At 53.6% G+C, this 17,878-nt stretch overlaps 2 protein-coding genes across 2 annotated transcripts; one reads left to right on the forward strand and one right to left on the reverse strand.

The window, feature by feature from the left end:
* Positions 1 to 76: 76 nt before the first annotated feature.
* Positions 77 to 16,956, reverse strand: GFM1 (G elongation factor mitochondrial 1). Its single transcript, XM_036388984.2, has 18 exons — positions 16,847 to 16,956; positions 16,048 to 16,200; positions 15,623 to 15,755; positions 14,983 to 15,187; positions 14,236 to 14,352; positions 13,498 to 13,648; positions 13,056 to 13,210; positions 12,184 to 12,268; positions 10,975 to 11,112; positions 10,377 to 10,478; positions 10,231 to 10,287; positions 9,772 to 9,909; positions 9,009 to 9,091; positions 3,498 to 3,660; positions 2,576 to 2,720; positions 1,276 to 1,436; positions 742 to 795; positions 77 to 485 (listed from the first exon to the last, which is right to left on the reverse strand). Exons 1-18 carry the CDS (start codon positions 16,898 to 16,900, stop codon positions 354 to 356), a joined length of 2,226 nt encoding a protein of 741 aa, XP_036244877.1. The 5' UTR covers positions 16,901 to 16,956; the 3' UTR covers positions 77 to 353.
* On the forward strand, positions 4,220 to 9,011 carry LXN (latexin). The gene is made up of 6 exons (XM_036388985.2): positions 4,220 to 4,452; positions 5,480 to 5,542; positions 5,986 to 6,160; positions 6,711 to 6,847; positions 7,907 to 7,969; positions 8,608 to 9,011. Exons 1-6 carry the CDS (start codon positions 4,228 to 4,230, stop codon positions 8,698 to 8,700), a joined length of 756 nt encoding a protein of 251 aa, XP_036244878.1. The 5' UTR covers positions 4,220 to 4,227; the 3' UTR covers positions 8,701 to 9,011.
* Positions 16,957 to 17,878: the final 922 nt, after the last annotated feature.

The following is a 17,878-nucleotide window of genomic DNA, read 5'->3' on the forward strand; positions in this document are numbered from 1 at the left end:
AAGTGATGTCCCACACCCTGTACCTGTCCAGCAGCTCTTACCTCAGTTTAACATTCCCAAATAAAGATGTATCAAGTAAAAAATAAAATTATTTTAATAGATCTTGATTAAGACAAATCGTCAGCCGTGTTTTAACATCTATTTGTTACAAGAGCATTTACACAGAGCAATCCCGTGGTGATCCCCTGGTGCTGCTGACACCACCCCAGAGGAAAGGTTCCATGATGAAATTCCAAGTCCAAATCCCACTGGAGCCCACCTTACCCAGCCAGCCTGGGCTGCTCCATGGCTTGGGAAAGCGAGCGTTGGAGAAGGCTGGGACAGGCTGTTCAGTGGACTCCAGAGGAATCCCATCAGCTCTTGGCTTTGCCCTTTTTGGCAGGAAGTCTCCCCGTTGCTTCCAGGTATTTGTTGATGATTTCCTCCTGGGTGCTGGCTGAACAGGGGTGGTATTTGGAGTATTCCATGGTGTATTCCCCTTTTCCCTGCAGAGTTGGGAAGAGAGGATGGGCCATGTGCAACCCTGCTGGGCACACGGCTCCTGTCTGTGAAGGGATCCCCAGGATCCTCCACAATCCCACCCAAACAAACTCCTCAGGCACAGCAGAATTGTTTGGCCAGGAATTCCACAGCTCTGATCTGATCTCATTCCCCACTGCAGCTGCCAGGGACAGGATGATCCAATGAGCCCAAATTCACAGAATCAAACACGTTTGAGCAAAAAGGACCAGGAGGACTCACCTCTGTGCAAGACCTCAGCTCCGTGGCATATCCAAACATATCGTTCAGTGGCACCTAAAATCCAAACATATTTGCTCAAAATGAGGTTTTTCCCATCACTTTTGGGCTATCAGCTAATTAATCCCAATTATGACAAAAAGAGTCAGTGCTGTGTGTAAACAGCTCTGATTTAATGGTCTGCTGTTGTAAAGTATCTGTTATTTTAACTAATTTATATTTCCAGTGTGTTTTCAGCAGAAAAATCTGAGAGTTTGAGTGCACCAGGAACTGGAATATCCTAAATTCAGTGATGAGTCAACCAGCAAGGTTTGAGGTATCTCCAGACATTCCTCCAAGGATAATTTGGGAAGCAGAAGGGCCACAGGGTGCGGCTCACCCAGCAGGAAAACACCCAGTGATCCTCTCCAATCATTTTGAGGAGGGAGATAAAAGGAACATTGAAATCGAGTCAACCTACAACTGTATCCATATAAACTGAGGAAAACAATGGACTCAAACACAGGGAAGGGGAGGTGAGGAGCAGTGAGCACAGACCTCAGCATAGAGGGTGAAGTAGCCCTCGGAGCCGTCCTGGCCCGTGATGACGCCGTGGCGCCGGTTGATCCCAGCTATCACTGCCCCCTGGAATTCCACGGGAGCCACCACCTCCACGGCCATGATGGGCTCCAGGATGCGCACGGCAGCGTTCTCCATGGCTGGGGAAGGATGGAAACAGGAATCCAACATCAAAGGGGAGCCTGCTCCAAGGCAAGCTGCTCCCATGCACAGCAGCACGTGGTTTATGGTTAATGTCAGGGAAAAACCGTGAGAACGCGTGGAATTCCAGCTCCTGGCCTTTCATTCCTGGAGCCACAATCACAGAATCGTTAAGGCTGGAAAAGACCCCCAGGATCATCAAGACCAACTGTGGCTGATAGCACTGTGCTCGCTAAACCCTACTGGGAAATGCCACATCCACACATTGTCTGAGGGATTGTCTCCAGGGATTGTCACCCCAGCACCCCCAAGGCAGCCCCTTCCAGTGTCCAAGCTCTCCTTCAGTGAAGGAATGTTTCCTAAAAAAGGCCCAGTTTGACCAAATGTTCTTTTCCTACCCCATTAGGATGAACCTAGTGGTGTTGCTGTACTGAATTCTAGAAAAACAGGATTTCCTTTGTACAGCCATAGGAATTACTGTGCCTCCCTCAGGAATTGTATAAACTCTTGAGCATGTTCTGCTCCATAAAACTGGGAAAGCTTTGGGGGGATGGATGGATGGATGGATGGATGGATGGATGGATGGATGGGTGGATGGATGGGTGGATGGATGGGTGGATGGATGGAATAGGTGGGTGGGTGGATGGATGGGTGGATGGAATGGGTGGATGGAATGGGTGGATGGAATGGGTGGATGGATGGAAGGAATAGGTGGGTGGGTGGATGGATGGGTGAATGGAATGGGTGGATGGATGGATGGATGGGTGGATGGAATGGGTGGATGGATGGATGGATGGATGGATGGATGGATGGATGGATGGATGGATGGATGGATGGATGGATGGATGGATGGAATGGGTGGAACAGGTGGGTTGGGTGGATGGCACAGGTGGGTGGATGGAATGGGTGGATGGATGGATGGATGATGGATGGATGGACGGACGGACGGACGGAATAGGTGGGTGGGTAGGTAGGTGGATGGATGGATGGATGGATGGATGGATGGATGGATGGATGGATGGATGGATGGATGGATGGATGGATGGATGGATGGATGGATGGATGGAATAGGTGGGTGGGTAGGTAGGTGGATGGATGGATACCAGCCAGCAGAACCCATCCAAGGAGGAGGCTGTACCTTGTTTGAGGGCTCCCTCTCCTGCCCTGATGAAGGAGATCTCGTTGGAGTCCACCATGTGGTGGGCACCGTCCTCCAGCACGAAGCGCACCCCGGAGATGCGGTGTCCCGAGAGCAGACCCTTCTCACAGGCATCTCTGAAGCCCTGGGAATGAACAACAGCTCCTGTCACCAGCAGGCACTGCAGCCTCTGCACTGCCAGCCTCTGCCACCTCAGCTTGATTGTACAAACAAAAATCACACAACCAGGAAAAACGGCCTCAGGGTTTGCCTTTTTAACAGGACTCCACAGGCCAAACCCCAAAGGAATGCTCAGTGTGGAAAGAACTCTTGCCTGGAGAACAAGATTCCTTTAAGGCTATGGTTTCTTCAGGATTTGGCAAAAATCTTAAAGTGTTGCAGTATGGAAAAATGAAGGAATAATTGTAGGTTATCACAGGAATTCCAAGATGTTGGTAGGTTAATTAAAGCTGTGTATAATAAATTATACAGTGAGGCAGTCACAGAGGAGATAAAGAAAGAGAATTTGGGAACTGAGGCAGGAAATTGAGCTAATTACAGTTTCCTGTATAACTGGCCTCAGAGGAGTCACAGAAGAAGTTACATATTTTGGGGTTGGGAGGAGAATTGTGGGGCCACAACCAGAAGCAGAAGAGGCCAGGAAAAAGCAGCTTGAGCAGGAGGCTCTGACAAGGGAAACAGAGGCAGCACACACCACCAAAGACAACAGCAGCTCCTGAATTAGCTGAAAACCCCAGGAATGCAAGATGTGGAGTAAAACCACACAGCTGTGATCCTGCTGCCACTGGAGCAACAGGAAAAGCCTCCTTTCCTGGGGCAAGGCAGGCACAGCAAATGTGGGTGGTAGTGCAGGAACACAACAGCAATCAGGATTTTCTGTGTCACAGAGAGAGGTCTGCACCTTTTCCACAGCGGGCACAAACTGCTTGGGAATATTTGTGCCAATGGTTCTGTCCTCAAACTCCAGTTTGGTGAAGTCCTCTGGCTCCAGGGGCTCCAGCACTCCGATCACTTTGCCGTACTGGCCAGCTCCTCCCGACTGCTTCTTGTGGGTGAACTCAAACCTAAATCCAACAACGCCCCAAACACCACATCACTCCTGACACAATCCACAGCTTTCTATGGAAAACATTCCCATTCTGCATTTCAGACAGTCACAGACTGCTTTGGGCTGGAAAGGAATTCATATTCAAAATTCTACGGGTGGGGGCGCTTTCCGCTATCCAAGGCTGCTCCAAGTCCTGTCCAACCTGGACACTTTCAAGGAGCAGCCACAAATTCCCTGGAAAACCTGTGCCACGGCCTCCCCACCCTTCCGGGAAGGACTCATTCCCGATATCCCAATCTAACGCTGCCGTGCGGGGATGCTCCGTGCAGGACACGTTATCCCGTGCCGTGCGGGGATGCTCCGTGCAGGACACGTTATCCCGTGCCGTGCGGGGATGCTCCGTGCAGGACACGTTATGAGCCCCGTGCCGTGCGGGGATGCTCCGTGCAGGACACGTTATGAGCCCCGTGCCGTGCGGGGATGCTCCGTGCAGGACACGTTATGAGCCCCGTGCCGTGCGGGGATGCTCTGTGCAGGACACGTTATCCCGTGCCGTGCGGGGATGCTCCGTGCAGGACACGTTATGAGCCCCGTGCCGTGCGGGGATGCTCTGCCCCCGCCCCGCCCGCTGCGGCCCCGCCCGGCGCTTCCTGCGGGAGGAGGAAGCGGCGCCCGGGCCATGGAGCTGCCTCCCGGCCACTTCCCGGCCGCCCGCGCCGCGGCCGTGGCCGTGGAATACCTGCGGTACCTGCGGGGCGGCCCCGGCAGCGGGCTGCGGCTGCGGGAGCTGCAACGCGCCCGGCGCCAGGTGAGCGACGGGAACCGGGAACGGGCACCGGGAACGGGCACCGGGAGCCGGCACCGGGAGCCGGCACCGGGAGCCGGCACCGGGAACCGGCACCGGGAACCGGCACCGGGAACCGGCACCGGGAACGGGCACCGGGAGCCGGCACCGGGAGCCGGCACCGGGAGGTGTGGAGGTGCCGCTCTGGGGACATCCCAAAGCTGCCGGGCGCGCCCCGGTGTCACCCCTGAGGTGGCCCTGCCATGTGCCGTGTCCTTCCCAGCCGCAGCTGCTCTGGGGCTGTGGCGCTGGCACCGCGGGGCTGGCACGGCCTGGCTCCGTCGGGGGGTCCTGGCAGAGCTCGGGGTCCCCGCGGGCGGGTCAGCGCTGGGGACACACCCCGTGTGTCACCTGCGGTGACAGCAGCGCCCAGGGAGCCCTGCCCAGGGCACGGCACCGGCACCGGGCCAGGAGGAACCTCCCGGGGAGGAGGAGGAGGAGGAGGAGGGTGCGGGGTGCTCCTGTGCGTGCCAGGACACGGCTCAGCCCTGCAGGGACACCTGGCACAGCAAAGCTGGCACGGCGTGGGCACAGCAAAGCCCCTCCCAAAACAAGGGCACAGCAAACCCCACCTGCTCCATTCTTCAAGCCAGAAAAATAGAGGGCATGATCCAGTTCATAATAACCTGCAAAACTGAATTAATAGAAGGAAGCACTGAAGGCTTTTAGGTGAGTGTTTAACCAAGCAGCAAATTCTTGGGTAGAATTACACAGGAGCCCAGAATTGGCAATCAGGGTGTTCAAGGATAGAGATGAGGGTGGAGAGGCCCTGGCACAGAGTGCCCATCCCTGGCAGCGCCCAGGCCAGGCTGGATGGGACTTGGAGCAACCTGGGACAGTGGAAGGTGTCCCTGCCCATGGAAGGGGTGGTGCTGGATGGGATTTAAGGTCCCTTCCAACCCAAACCATCCAGGGATGCTCTGATTTTGTCCAGGATGCAGCCATTCAGTATTTGCCAAAATAAATGTTATTAATATTTTCCCTTTTTTAGGACATTGATGATGTGGGGCACAAGTACTACCTGGAACTGGAGCTGGAGGATGTCCTGGATAAAGTGAGTCACACTGGTTTAATTACACACTCTGTGCACACAGCACTTAAGACTTTGAACCATGCTCCTGATTTTTCTGAACTGCCAATCAGGCCCCAAAAAGGCTGAATTTTAACCAAAAGGAACCCACTGACCACATGGTACCTTCCACTGCACCACCAGGCCATGGTGCAGGGAGGACAAGGACATTTCAGGGTCACCCAGCTCCAACTGAACAGCACAAGGGACATTCTGCACCCCAACCATCACTGCAGAAAGCAAATCCCACCCTCAAACATTCACAGAAATGCCAGGAATTTAACCTTGTCTTAAATATCCACAAACCTCTGGGGACCAGACTCAGAGAAAACAGTAACTACATCCAAATGACATTTTCAGAAGTGCAAATGACCTGGTTGTACACATCCTCTATCAGCTAATAATGCACATCATTAACTCTGCCACAGGACAGGACTGTCAGCTGCACTGCTGAGGTTCTCTATCACCTGGGCAGCAAAACCTCTGCTCCAGATGTGCAGCTCACAGTGCAAGGGGAGCTCAGGAGCACAGAGGAAGCAGACAAGGAGTTCTACAATCGGATCAGGAGCCTGGAAAAGGAGCTTGTGGCTGAGAACATCCCAGGTACAAGCCAGGGCTGGGAGAGGGCTCAGGCCTTCACCTTTCTCTTTTTGGGGGGTCTGCAGTCACAGCCACCGTATTTCTTCCTGATTCTGAGAGTTCTGGAAAACCAGCTGGCACTGGCACTGCCACCTGTCCCTGCTCCCTCTGAGGGTGTCCTGGCACAGCACACCCAGCACCCCAAGTGCACAACGAGGGGCTGCCCTCACCTCAGACCAAGCCCTGCCTTCGAGACCTGGGGTTTCTGTTCAGAGGAAGAAGTGGAGGAGAACACCCTGGAGGTGTCCCAGGCCAGGCTGGATCAGTGGGAGCACCTGGGGCAGTGCAAAGTGTCCCTGCCATGGCAGGGGTGGCACTGGATGGGATTTTGGGGCCCTTCCAACCCAAAGCACTGCAGGGTTGTGTGAAGTGGGAGCAGAACCCCGTGGTGATGGAGCAGCTCTTCCAAAGCCGTGGAAGGCTGTGTGGCAGGGTTTGAGCAGCAAGCCCTGTGTGAGGTGACAATGCTCTGTTAAGGGCTCTCTTTAACACCCTGTGTTTGTTGTGGTTGCAGACAGCCACGGGAACGTTCCCCCAGAGCTGGAGCCCATCCACCTGCTGGCCTGGGTGGCCTCTGGCTACGTCATCTGGCAGAATTCCACTGAAAACACCAAGTTCCACCTTGCCCAAGTTAAACACGTGAAGCAAGTGGTGAGTTCCCACAGGAACAGAAGCCCACACTGCTCTGGGCTGGAGGGACATTAAAGCTCACCCATTCCCCCTCTGCATGGGCAGGGACACCTTCCACAGCCCAGGGTGCTCCAAGCCATCCAGCCTGGCCTTGGCTTTCCCTGGAAAGTATTCATGAGCTAAGCAGCTGTGGCAAGGACAATAAATTAACAGAATTCCATAGATCCTCACAGTTTCGCTGTGTTCTGTTAGAGAAAATCGATTCTGAGTTAAAAATAACCCTAAAGTGATCATCAGCTTTAAATTCAAGGCAATTTTCCACAGGAGCCAGGAAAAAGCAGCAGGATTTAGTGTTTAGAACACCAAAAGCTCCAGAAGTTTTACCCCTCTGAACAGAGAGTGAATTCCCAGGAAGTTCTGGGTCTGAAGGAAAGACAGGAATTCCTTGTGGGAGTAGGATTTGTGAATGTTTTGCTCCCTCTGATGGCATTTTAGAGAATTCACAGCTGCTGTAGGGCTGTGCACCAGCAAGAGTTTAAAGATTCTCTCTAACAAACTTAAGGATAAAGGAGACAAATAACTATTAACTAACCCAGCTGCCATCTCTCTAGTTTTGTCTCTTTGTCCCTGAAAACACAGGAAAAGCATCTATTCCAAAGGCCAGGGATTATTTTGTCACTCAGAATCCCTGGCTGTCACTTACAGAAAGGCCTCTGGAGTGTCCTTATTTTCTTGACGATTTTATTTGGGATTGGTTGGGTTAAACTGGCACCTGCTAGAATGAGGTGTTCCCATCCCAAAGAATTCCTGACAGATCTGGTCTCTGTAAGGCAGGAATTAGCAGTTTAGAGCTTTACATTCACTGTCTCCAGTGCAGTTTTAAGAGCGCACAGAAATTCAAACCAGGAGCTTTTAATTTTGTTACAGTGCTTGAGCTCCACCTGCTTCATTTGTGATCAGGAGCTGCCAGTTTTATCTGAAATCCATGAGGGAATTTTTGTGATAATCACAGAGAGCTGAACCACTTTTTGTGAGGTGGGAGAACCCCCAAATTCAACCCTTTTCATCCTGTCTTTCCAGAAAAGAAATGATGAAGATCTTCAGTTTGACTTTGTGCTTCTACTCCACGAAATGGTGTCCCAGGTAAATCAAATTATTCCTAAAAAGCCTTTTTTGGGTGTTTTAGGACTGCAGCTGTGTGAGCTCCACAGATCAGCTCAGATACAGATCTGATGCTGCAGGGTGAGCTCAGGGTCCCCCATCCCTGCCTGCCTCAGCATTCCAGGAACAACAGCAGCAACTTCCAGCTGTTTTGGGCCTTTGGTGGGAATGGCTGAGGTTCAAATCTGGTCCCTCACAGCTCTCCCTTGGGAGATCCCAGTGCCAGAGTGGGCAGGAATAAAGGGAAGGGGCAGCTGGAGCATCCTGGATGCTGAATTCCAGCTGGGCTGTGGATCCTCCACGGCCCAGGACAGAGACCTCAGCAATCCCAGTAACCCCCAGCACAAACTGGCTCCCAGAACAGCATTTACATCTGTGCTGCTCTCCAGCAACACTCTGCCATCAGAGCAGGTGTTTTCATAGGAAAACCACAGAAAACTGGGAAGAGAAGCTCTTGACTGTAATAATCCAGGGACCTCCCTCCCAGCTGCAGCTCCACTGCTCCTGACCCCCTGCACTCCCATTCCTTTGGGTTTAATTCCCAAGTTTTCCACGAGGAAGCTCCTGGCAGGCTGGGAGGGGCAGCAGGGGCTGCTGACAGTGCTGTGTGTGCCCCACAGGAGGTGCTGCCCTGGGAGGTGACCCTGCTGTGGCACCCCCAGCGCGGGGCCCGAGTGCCCCAGAGCCGCGCCGCGGGAGCGGGGAGCTCCTAGGAGCAACTGGGAGCAACTGGGAGCAACTGGGAGCAACTGGGAGCAACTGGGAGCTCCTGAGAACACCCTTGGGAACCCCTGGGAACACCCCTGGGAACACCTCAGCACCCCTGGGAACTCCTGAGAGCTCCCACACCTGGAAGTTGCAGGTGATGGGAGTGGAGACCAACCACGGTACAAGATATGAAATCCAACTTTCCCCCGTGCCTAAAGTTTTTGATCCCAGATGTTTTTGATCCCAGAATTCCAAAGGGACTTCCCCTCCCTTCCAGGGGATGAAGGCAGCAATTCCCAGCAGGAATACTCACGGCACAGGGGCAGAGATGTTCTCCCTGAAGGACACTTTGGGCTTCCCCATGGTGCAAGGACAACCATATTCCCTCTCCATTCTCTGCAGGAGGAAACCCACAGTGATGAGGGTTATTCCATTGGGAATTATTTAGTAACTTCATCAGGATTAATCACTTTTTTGGTTGGGGGTTGGATTGATTTTTGGGGCTTTTTTTTCTTTTTAATTAACAAATTATTCCACATCAACTTCTTTAAGACATGCATCTTCAGATGCAGGAAAAGGAAACAAAATTAATTATATGATTAAAATTCAAGTTTTTCAAGGCAAAAATCACCTTTTCTTCATTTTTTCAATATTTAAGATACATCTTTTTGTGTTAAGATTAAAATATAGCATCAGCTGGAATGAAACAAATCCCTCTAACTACTCCTTTCTCCCTGCACCAGCTTTTATTACAAAATGATACACTTAAAACCACAGAAACAGAGATTTTTCTGTAGAATTATAATTAGGTATTATTAATTAATATAAGCAAAGGCTACTAGAGCAAAGTGTAGTGTTTAATACATTTTTTATGGATTGTACCAAATCCTAAAAATATTCCAGGCAAAATTTCCTTTTAGAAGCCTTCAGAATGGAACCACTGGAGAGAAAGAAGCTTCAAATGTTGACTTAAAAGTTGAACTTTTCCCTAAGCAGCTGGAAGGAAAAGGGAGGAGGAAAAGGAGATGGGAAAAGCAGGCAGAAGCAGAGTCCATGGGATGTGCTTCCCAAATTACCTGGGCATAGATTTCCAGGTGCAGCTCCCCCATCCCAGAGACAATGGTCTCCTTGCTCTCCTCATCAAAGTGGATCCTGAAGGTGGGATCTTCCCTGGTGAAGCGGCCCAGGCCTTTGGAAAACTTGTCCAGGTCATTCTGAAACACAAGCCAAGATTTGCTCAACATCCATGAGTCACTCCAAGAAAAAAGCCTCAAGTTTTCCCATCCACTGCTGAGCATTTCTGCTCTTTGGGTTATTTTATGGAAGATTTCTAACTCTTGATTAAAGTGTTAATTATTTATTTCAAGCTCATGTTTCTGGCTGAGTGACAGCATCCAACTCTGGGTTATCCAATGGATAAAGTCTTGGATATTTGGGATAAAACACTTTCCAACAGTGCTTAGACTGTTCCATGAAATCACAAAGCAGCAAAGGGAGGGAACTCAGGGAGAAGAGCTTGGCCCAAAGGCTCCTACCTTGTTGGAAGGCTTCATAGCCACGGAAATGACAGGATCAGGGATGTGGATGGATTCCTGGGTGGCCAAGGAAAAGGGGATTAGAAATTCCAGCAAAATGCTGGTGACTGGCAGTGCCTGAGGCAGCCAGGGCAAGGGGGGCTCACCATGGAGATGTCAGTGCTGGTTTTATCTGTGAACGTGTCCCCGCTGGCGCAGTCGATCCCAAACAGGGCACAGATGTCCCCAGCATAAACTTCATTCACATCCTGAGGGAAGGAAAACTCCTCTGCAGACAACACTGGGATAAGAGAAGCTGTGGCTGCCCCTGGACCCTGCAGGTGTCCAAGGCCAGGCTGGACAGGGCTGGGATCACCCTGGCATCGTGGAAGGTGTCCCTTCCCTTGGGGCTGGATGATCCTTAAGTCCCTTCCATCCCAAACCATTCCAGGATTGATTCTGTCTTTCCCTCACACCCAAACTCCACCTGGATTATAGAAGATCCATAAACTGTTGTGCTTTAAGGTTTGATACTGAGCTCCTTAAAAACTTGGTTAAAAACCCTGCAAATCTCCCTCTTTATTCAAAGGACAAAAGGGAGGGCTCAGCTTGGATTAATTCGGGATCAAACAAAAGCAAAGCTGTTAAGAAGCAAAGACCATCCTGTGCTTCAGGATCATCATCCAGGGTGATCCAGGGCTGAGGCAGTGCTCACCCACCCAGGGCTGCCCAGGGGCTGGCAGCCCATCCCTGCGCTCCACTCACCTCCATGTTGTCCGAGTGCATCCGGACCAGTCTCTGCACCCTGACCCTCTTCCCTGTGCGGGTGTTGTAGATGTAATCCGACTTCTTCAGCATCCCCTGGTACACCCTGACGTAGGTTAACTGCCCAAACTTGCCAGCCTGCAAGCACAGCCCCCCAAAATCTGATCATTCTGGGAACCACTGATGCCTCAGGTTTGAGCTTTTCTATGTTTCACATTCTGGGCTGCTTTAGTGTGCGGGTCTGGGCTTCACATGAGGGGATGGTGAGCTCTGTGCAGAGCAGGGAGACAAAACAATTCCTGCTCCAGCTGGGCACCAAGGACAAATGATCCAAATCTCAGCCCCAAGAGCACAAACCCCGTGGGCTGGAGAGAGAAAAACAAGCAGGGTGGGACTGCAGGGGCTAAAGCTGGGATGGGACAATGAACTGCAAGGTGCAAATGGAGCAGAACTGATCCAAGGCAGAGACCCCGGGAGCGCTCGTGCATTTTGGGGCCATTTTGGTTCATCTTGGGTGCAGCCCTGGCTGGGCTCTGGTGCTGCCCAAGGTGGATCCATGGAGGAGATCCTTGGAATGAATCCCTGCTTTGTTCTTTAATCCCATCTAGTCTCTGTTCTAGATCAGCCTTCAGCAGCACCAATTCCAAGCACCAGCTGCACTGACTAAATGTGGTGTGAGTTCCCACACTACCAATGGAAATGAAAGATTCTCTGCAATGGAATTTGGCAATTTTCTGAAGCAATTTTTCATTCCCAAACCTTCCCAAGAGATACACATTACCATGGAATGTGGCCAGCCATTTTCCATATTCCACAGAAATCCTGAAGTGCTGCTCTCTAAGTAGTAAACAACTTATTTGCCTTAATTTCTGCACTTTTCCCACTCTGACTCTCTCATGTCCCATTGTTTCCAAGGCCAGGATTTTCCCCTGAAAATATTTCAGTTAAGCCAACAACCCCTCAGATGTTCAAGTTTTAACTAAGAAAACCAGGAAATACTTGAGGTCCAGAACCCACCCTGAAGTTCCAAACTGGCAGAGTTTATGGATTTTATGGTTGAAGCCTTTTCTTTAAAAAGAAGTTAAATTTCAATTGAAGTCAAATATAAACTGCTTTTCAGTCTAAAGTGATTTAAAAGCCTGCTGTAGGTGAGTTTTGGTAGCACCAGCTGGATTCCCTCCATGTGGGAAGGAGCAGTGTGAGACTCACCTCCAGCTTGAAGGCAAGGCCGATGAAAGGCTGGGAATTGTCACGAGCAGAGTTCAACAGGAACTTGGTTTGGTCCTCAGAATCCCTGAGAAACAGGGATGAGAGGGAGGAGAGGTTAGGAACGAACACCAGAGTCTCCTCTAAACATTTACAGGCTCTGCTGTTGGGGTTCACATGTCTGGGTGGGCTCTGCTCCCAGGGACAGGGACAGGAGGAGAGGGAACGGCTCAGGCTGGGGCATGGGAGGCTCAGATTGGAATCAGCAGGAATTTCCTCATGGAAAGGGTGGGGAGGCCTTGGCAGGGGCTGCCCAGGGAGGTTTGGAGTCCCTGTCCCTGGAGCTGTCCCAGGAATTCCTGGAGGTGACACTCAGTGCTCTGGGTTGGGTGACAAAGGGAAGACTGGGCACAGCTTGGACTCAGTGATCCTGGAGCTCTTTTCCAGCCTCAGGGATGCTGGGATTCATGTCCATAAGAATAAAACACAATTTACACACTTGGCATGTGCTCCCTCCTCTAGGTAGGCCATGCTTTAAGGGCTGCCATCAATTCTAAAGAATTATCTGAATTATTATTAATTCTAAAGAATTATCTTCCATTGTCCAAATGCAACATTGAATGTGGCAAAATCCCAGCACAGAGAGTAACCCTTGAATGAGAGAGGAGCTTTGGGACTTTGTGCCAAATGCTGGTGGCAGTGTTTGATACCAATGGTAAAGGATTGTGGATGATCCTGTTAGGAATGTTTCCTGCTTTGAAATTACTCCATGGAATGCCAGACTGGTTTGGGTGGGAAGGGTCCTTGAAGGCCATCCAGTGCCATGAGCAGGGACACTCCACAGCCCTGCCCCTGGACACTCAGCTGCTGCTCACCCCTGGTTGAGGAGGGCGTAGTTCTCCACCTCAGAAGGGTTGGGAAGGTATTCCAGGACAGCATCCAGCAGTGGCTGCACCCCTTTGTTCTTCAGAGCACTTCCCACGAGGACAGGGGTGAAGGATTTCTGCAGTGTTGCCCTTCGGATTGCCAGCTGAAAAATATCCCTGTGAACTCCTCCTGCAGCACAGCCCAAGCCCCTGGCTTCCCTGGGCTTCTCCACCCCTGGAGCAAAGAGCTGCTCCCACAGTCCCCTGGACACCCCCCAACACAAGGGCTTCCCATAGAACCTGCTCTCCAGAATTCTTCAACAGATTGGGAACGGGCCCTGCCAGTTCAGCCCAGGTGACACAACTCCAGCAAACAGAATTCCTGATACATCTTTTGAGGAATGAGGGGACAGGGACACAGGTGAGGGAACAGGCAGCACAGGGAAGGTACCTTTAGCTGTGCAGCTGTGGGAATCTTCTCCTCCAGGAACAGCTCCCCCAGGAGCTCGTCAGCATTGGCCACGCACTCGATGAGCTCCCGGCGCCGCTCCGCAGCCTCCGCCCGCAGCTCCGCCGGGATCTCCTCCACCCTCAGGGTCTGCCTGCACACACAGGGACCCCAGGAGCTCCACAGGGAGCCCCAGGAAACACACAGGGACCCCAGGAGCTCCACAGGGAGCACAGGGACCCCCAGGAGCTCCACAGGGACCCCCAGGAATGCCACAGGGAGCACAGGGACCCCAGGAATGCCACAGGGATCAATCAGCCTGCCCACCCCTGGCGTGACCACCCTGACTGAGAACGATCCACCCTGGGAAAAAATCCCCTGTGGGCATCAGCGTGGTATCTCTGGTGTGGGAGAGTCCTTCCCACTCCCAGCAGCTCAGCCACAGCTGATCCTCATCCCAGGGAGCCACACACGCTGCAGGATCCCCTCATGGAGCAGCCTCCTGCTTCTCCAGGTGGGAAGTGTGGCCACCAGCCCTTCACAGCAACCAAGTCCTGCTGCAGCCACCCCCAGCCAGAGCTCCCTGCAGGCCCTGGGCACTGGGAGAGCTGCAGGGGGACCCTCAGCTCAAGCCCTTCCCTCACTTCCAGAGAGCTGGGTTTCATCTCTGAAGAGAAACTGCAGGAATTCCTCCTGCCTAGAGCAGCTCCAGCTAGAAAAGAAGCAATTTCCAGGACTTACCCAAGTGCCCCATCAAAATAGATTGCTTTTTCTTCAATGAGATCTATGATTCCTTTAAAGTTTCCTTCCAGCCCAATTGGAATCTGAACAAAAGCTGCATTGTGTTTCAACTTGGATCTGAAAAAATAGGAATCATTGAATACAAAAAGTCATTTCTATGTGTGTGCTCCAGATGGTCTTTGAGCAACATCCCCCTCCCACAAAATCTGTGTTTTGTCCTTTGGACAGTGCCAAAATCTACCAATATGGATAAAAACCACCCAGTTGTGGTTTAGGGCTTTGTGTCCCCCTTTTGTATCCCAGCAGGCCCAGGGAGCAATTCCCATGGGAAAGGCAGCAGGGGAAATGAGTTTGAGATTGATGGCTTGATTAAGGGAGTTGCCTCTCCCTTAATGAATATTAATGAGATTAACTCATGGATCAAATTAGGCAGGGAAAGGTTGGGAGTAAGCAGGGTTTCCAGGGATCCAAAGCACCCTGTGTCACCTCCCTGCTGGAATTTCAGCAGGATCCAGGGAAAACTAAGAGGCTGCTCTCAAAGTAGGTCCTGATACAGTTCCACCAACAAAACAAACATCAAACCCCAGCCCTTGGTCACTGCAGGTCCTGGCTGACACCAATATTGGGGGTTTTGGGACAATGGAGATTTGTCCAGATCAGGATTTAACCTCATGTCAGGAATTCTCCAAACTGCAGCACCCAAGAGAATCCTCCTGGAATTTCAGGAATCATTGTAAGTGCCAAAACCTGAGCTGCTGCACTGCTCTGGCTGGGTTGGAGCCCATCCTGTCCAGTTTGTTGATGAAAGTGAGGAAGGGGACGTTGTAACGCTTCATCTGCCTGTTGACAGTGATGGTCTGGCACTGCACACCTCCCACAGCACAAAGAACCAGGATGGCTCCATCCAGCACCCTCAGAGACCTCTCCACTTCAATGGTGAAGTCCACATGGCCTGGATAACAAACACAAATAAAAATGATAAATGCATTGGAAAGGAGCAACAGCCAAGGGAATCACACTGGGTGACATCAGCTGAAGTGATGGAGCACAGAGTCATGGAATGGTTTGGGTGGGAAGGGACCTTAAACCCCATTCCAGCCCTGCCATGTGCAGGGACACCTTCCACTATCCCAGGCTCCTCCAAGCCCCATCCAGCCTGGCCTTGGGCACTGCCAGGGACCCAGGGGCAGCCACAGCTGCTCTGGGCACCCTGTTCTAGGGCCTGCCCACCCTGCACAGGTAACAATTCCTTCCCTATACCCCATCTATCCCTCTGTCAGTTTGAACCCACCACTCCATGTTCTGTCACAACCAGAGACACAAAGTGCACCACGTGCCCTGTACCCATGAGGAACAGCAATCCCCAGATGCTGCCAGCTGCCCTTACCTGGCGTGTCGATGATGTTGATGTTGGTGTCCTTCCACATGGTGTACGTGGCTGCAGACTGGATGGTGATGCCTCGCTGTCGCTCCAGCTCCATGGAGTCCATGACAGCTCCAACTCCATCCTTACCTTTCACCTTAGGAGAAATAAAAAAATTAGTTCAAGGAGTTTGCTAAGAATTCATATCCCATCCCTGGAAATGTCCAAGGCCAGGCTGGACAGGGTTTGGAGCAAGCTGATCTGTGGAAGGTGTCCCTGCCCATGGCAGGAGGTGGGATGGGTGAGCTCTCTTCCCACCCAAACCATTCCATGATATTGTGCATCCACGTGCAGGAGTGATGCTGCACGGACTGAGCGTCCTCCCTCATGCAGAAAAACACAGTATGGAGGTCAGTGGCAGGAAGATCCCGGTGGGAGCTCGGCCCAACCTCGTGCATCTGCGCGATCCTGCCTGTGTAGAACAGGATCCGCTCCGTCAGCGTGGTCTTGCCGGAGTCGATGTGAGCCGAGATCCCGATGTTCCTGATCCTCTCGTTGGGAAGGACCCCCGAGGAGCAGTGTCTGCACGAGGTCAGCAGGAGCTGCAAGGCAAGACAAGGGCACTGCTCAGCCAGGAGTGGATCCAACACAGCTCACAGGACACCAGGAATGGGATGAGGGGAAATGGCCTCAAGCTGGGCCAGGGGAGGCTCAGGCTGGACACCAAGAGGAATTTCCCCATGGAAAGGGTGGTCAGGCTTTGGCAGGGGCTGCCCAGGGAGGTCTGGAGTGCCCATCCCTGGAAGCGTCCAAGGAATTCCTGGAGGTGTCACTCAGAGCTCTGAGCTGGGGACAAGGTGGGCATCGGGCACAGCTGGGACTCGATGGTCTTGGAGGGTTGTTCCAAGGTAATTTACCCTGGGATTCACTATGCCCATGGCTGAACTGCCAAACCCTTCCCCACGGCTTCCTGTCAATCTATGGCGAACCGGTCACCTCGAGCCGAGTGGCCTTTCCAGGGTCACCTCGGAGCTGTCACCACAACCCGCGCGGTCCCTCCCCGCCCGCCCCGCTGCCCATTCCCGGTTCCCCTGTCCCCATCCATGCGACCGGGGGCTGCTCGTTCCCTGCAGCTGCTGCGGCCCGTCCGGGCTGTCCCTCCGCCCTCCATCCCTTCTGCTCGCGGCTCCCTCCCCTCCTGGGGCGCCGTCGCCTCATGCGGGAGCGGGGCGGTCCCGCCGCCGGTACCTGGATGTGCCGCGGGCGGCCGGGGGCCAGCCCGGCCCGTAACACCCTGAGCATGGCCCCGGCTGCGGCTGCGGCTGCGGCCCCGCTCCCGGCTCCAATCCCGGCTCCGGCCCCGGCTCCAATCCCGGCTTCAGCCCCGGGTCGCTCCCGCCTCTTCCGGGGCTCCGCGCAGGCGCCGCGGTCCCGCCCGGCGCCTCACGGGCTCCTCAGAGGGCGTCCCCGGGCGGGAGCCCCAGGGCGGCATGGAGAGGGGAGGCTCTCGCTGTCCCCCCCGGCCCCTCACGGGCTCCTCCGGCTGCGGCGGGAGCCCCAGGGGCGGCGTGGAGAGGGGAGGCTCTCGCTGTCCCCCCGGCCCCTCACGGGCTCCTCAGGGAGCGGCGGGAGCCCCAGGGGCGGCATGGAGAGGGGAGGCTTTCGCTGTCCCCCCCGGCCCCTCACGGGCTCCTCCGGCTGCGGCGGGAGCCCCAGGGGCGGCGTGGAGAGGGGAGGCTCTCAGTGTTCCCCCGGCCCCTCACGGAGCGGCGCCGGGCGGGAGCCCCGAGGGCGGATGGAGAGGGGAGGCTCTCGCTGTCCCCCCCGGCCCCTCACGGGCCCCTCAGGGAGCGGCGGGAGCCCCAGGGGCGGCATGGAGAGGGGAGACTCTCACCGCCCGGCCCCTCACGGGCCCCTCAGGGAGCGGCTCTGAGGGCGGACGGAGAGGGGAGGCTCGCACCGAGCCCATGCCGGAGCGCCCTTGGCCTGGTCCCTCCCCGGGAGCGATCCTGGGCCAGCCGTGGGGGTTCCCGGAGTGCGGAATTCTCCGAGTGCGGCCTGAAAGGGGCGAATTTCAGCCAAACCATGGAGCGGGACAGAGCCCGCATCGGGGTCACAGCCCAGGAGTCTGGGAATTGGGGAATTAGAAACAACTGGAGAGCGGCGCTCCCTGGGCCGGGGGCTGAAGTGCCGGGAAAAGGGAACACAAGGCTGGGATGGGGCACTGGCGCCCATTTCGAACACGCTGTTAAAATCGACTCTTGATTCAAAATTACTATC

Source organism: Molothrus ater, chromosome 10, assembly GCF_012460135.2.
Source record: "Molothrus ater isolate BHLD 08-10-18 breed brown headed cowbird chromosome 10, BPBGC_Mater_1.1, whole genome shotgun sequence".
Taxonomy (NCBI): Eukaryota; Metazoa; Chordata; class Aves; order Passeriformes; family Icteridae; genus Molothrus; species Molothrus ater.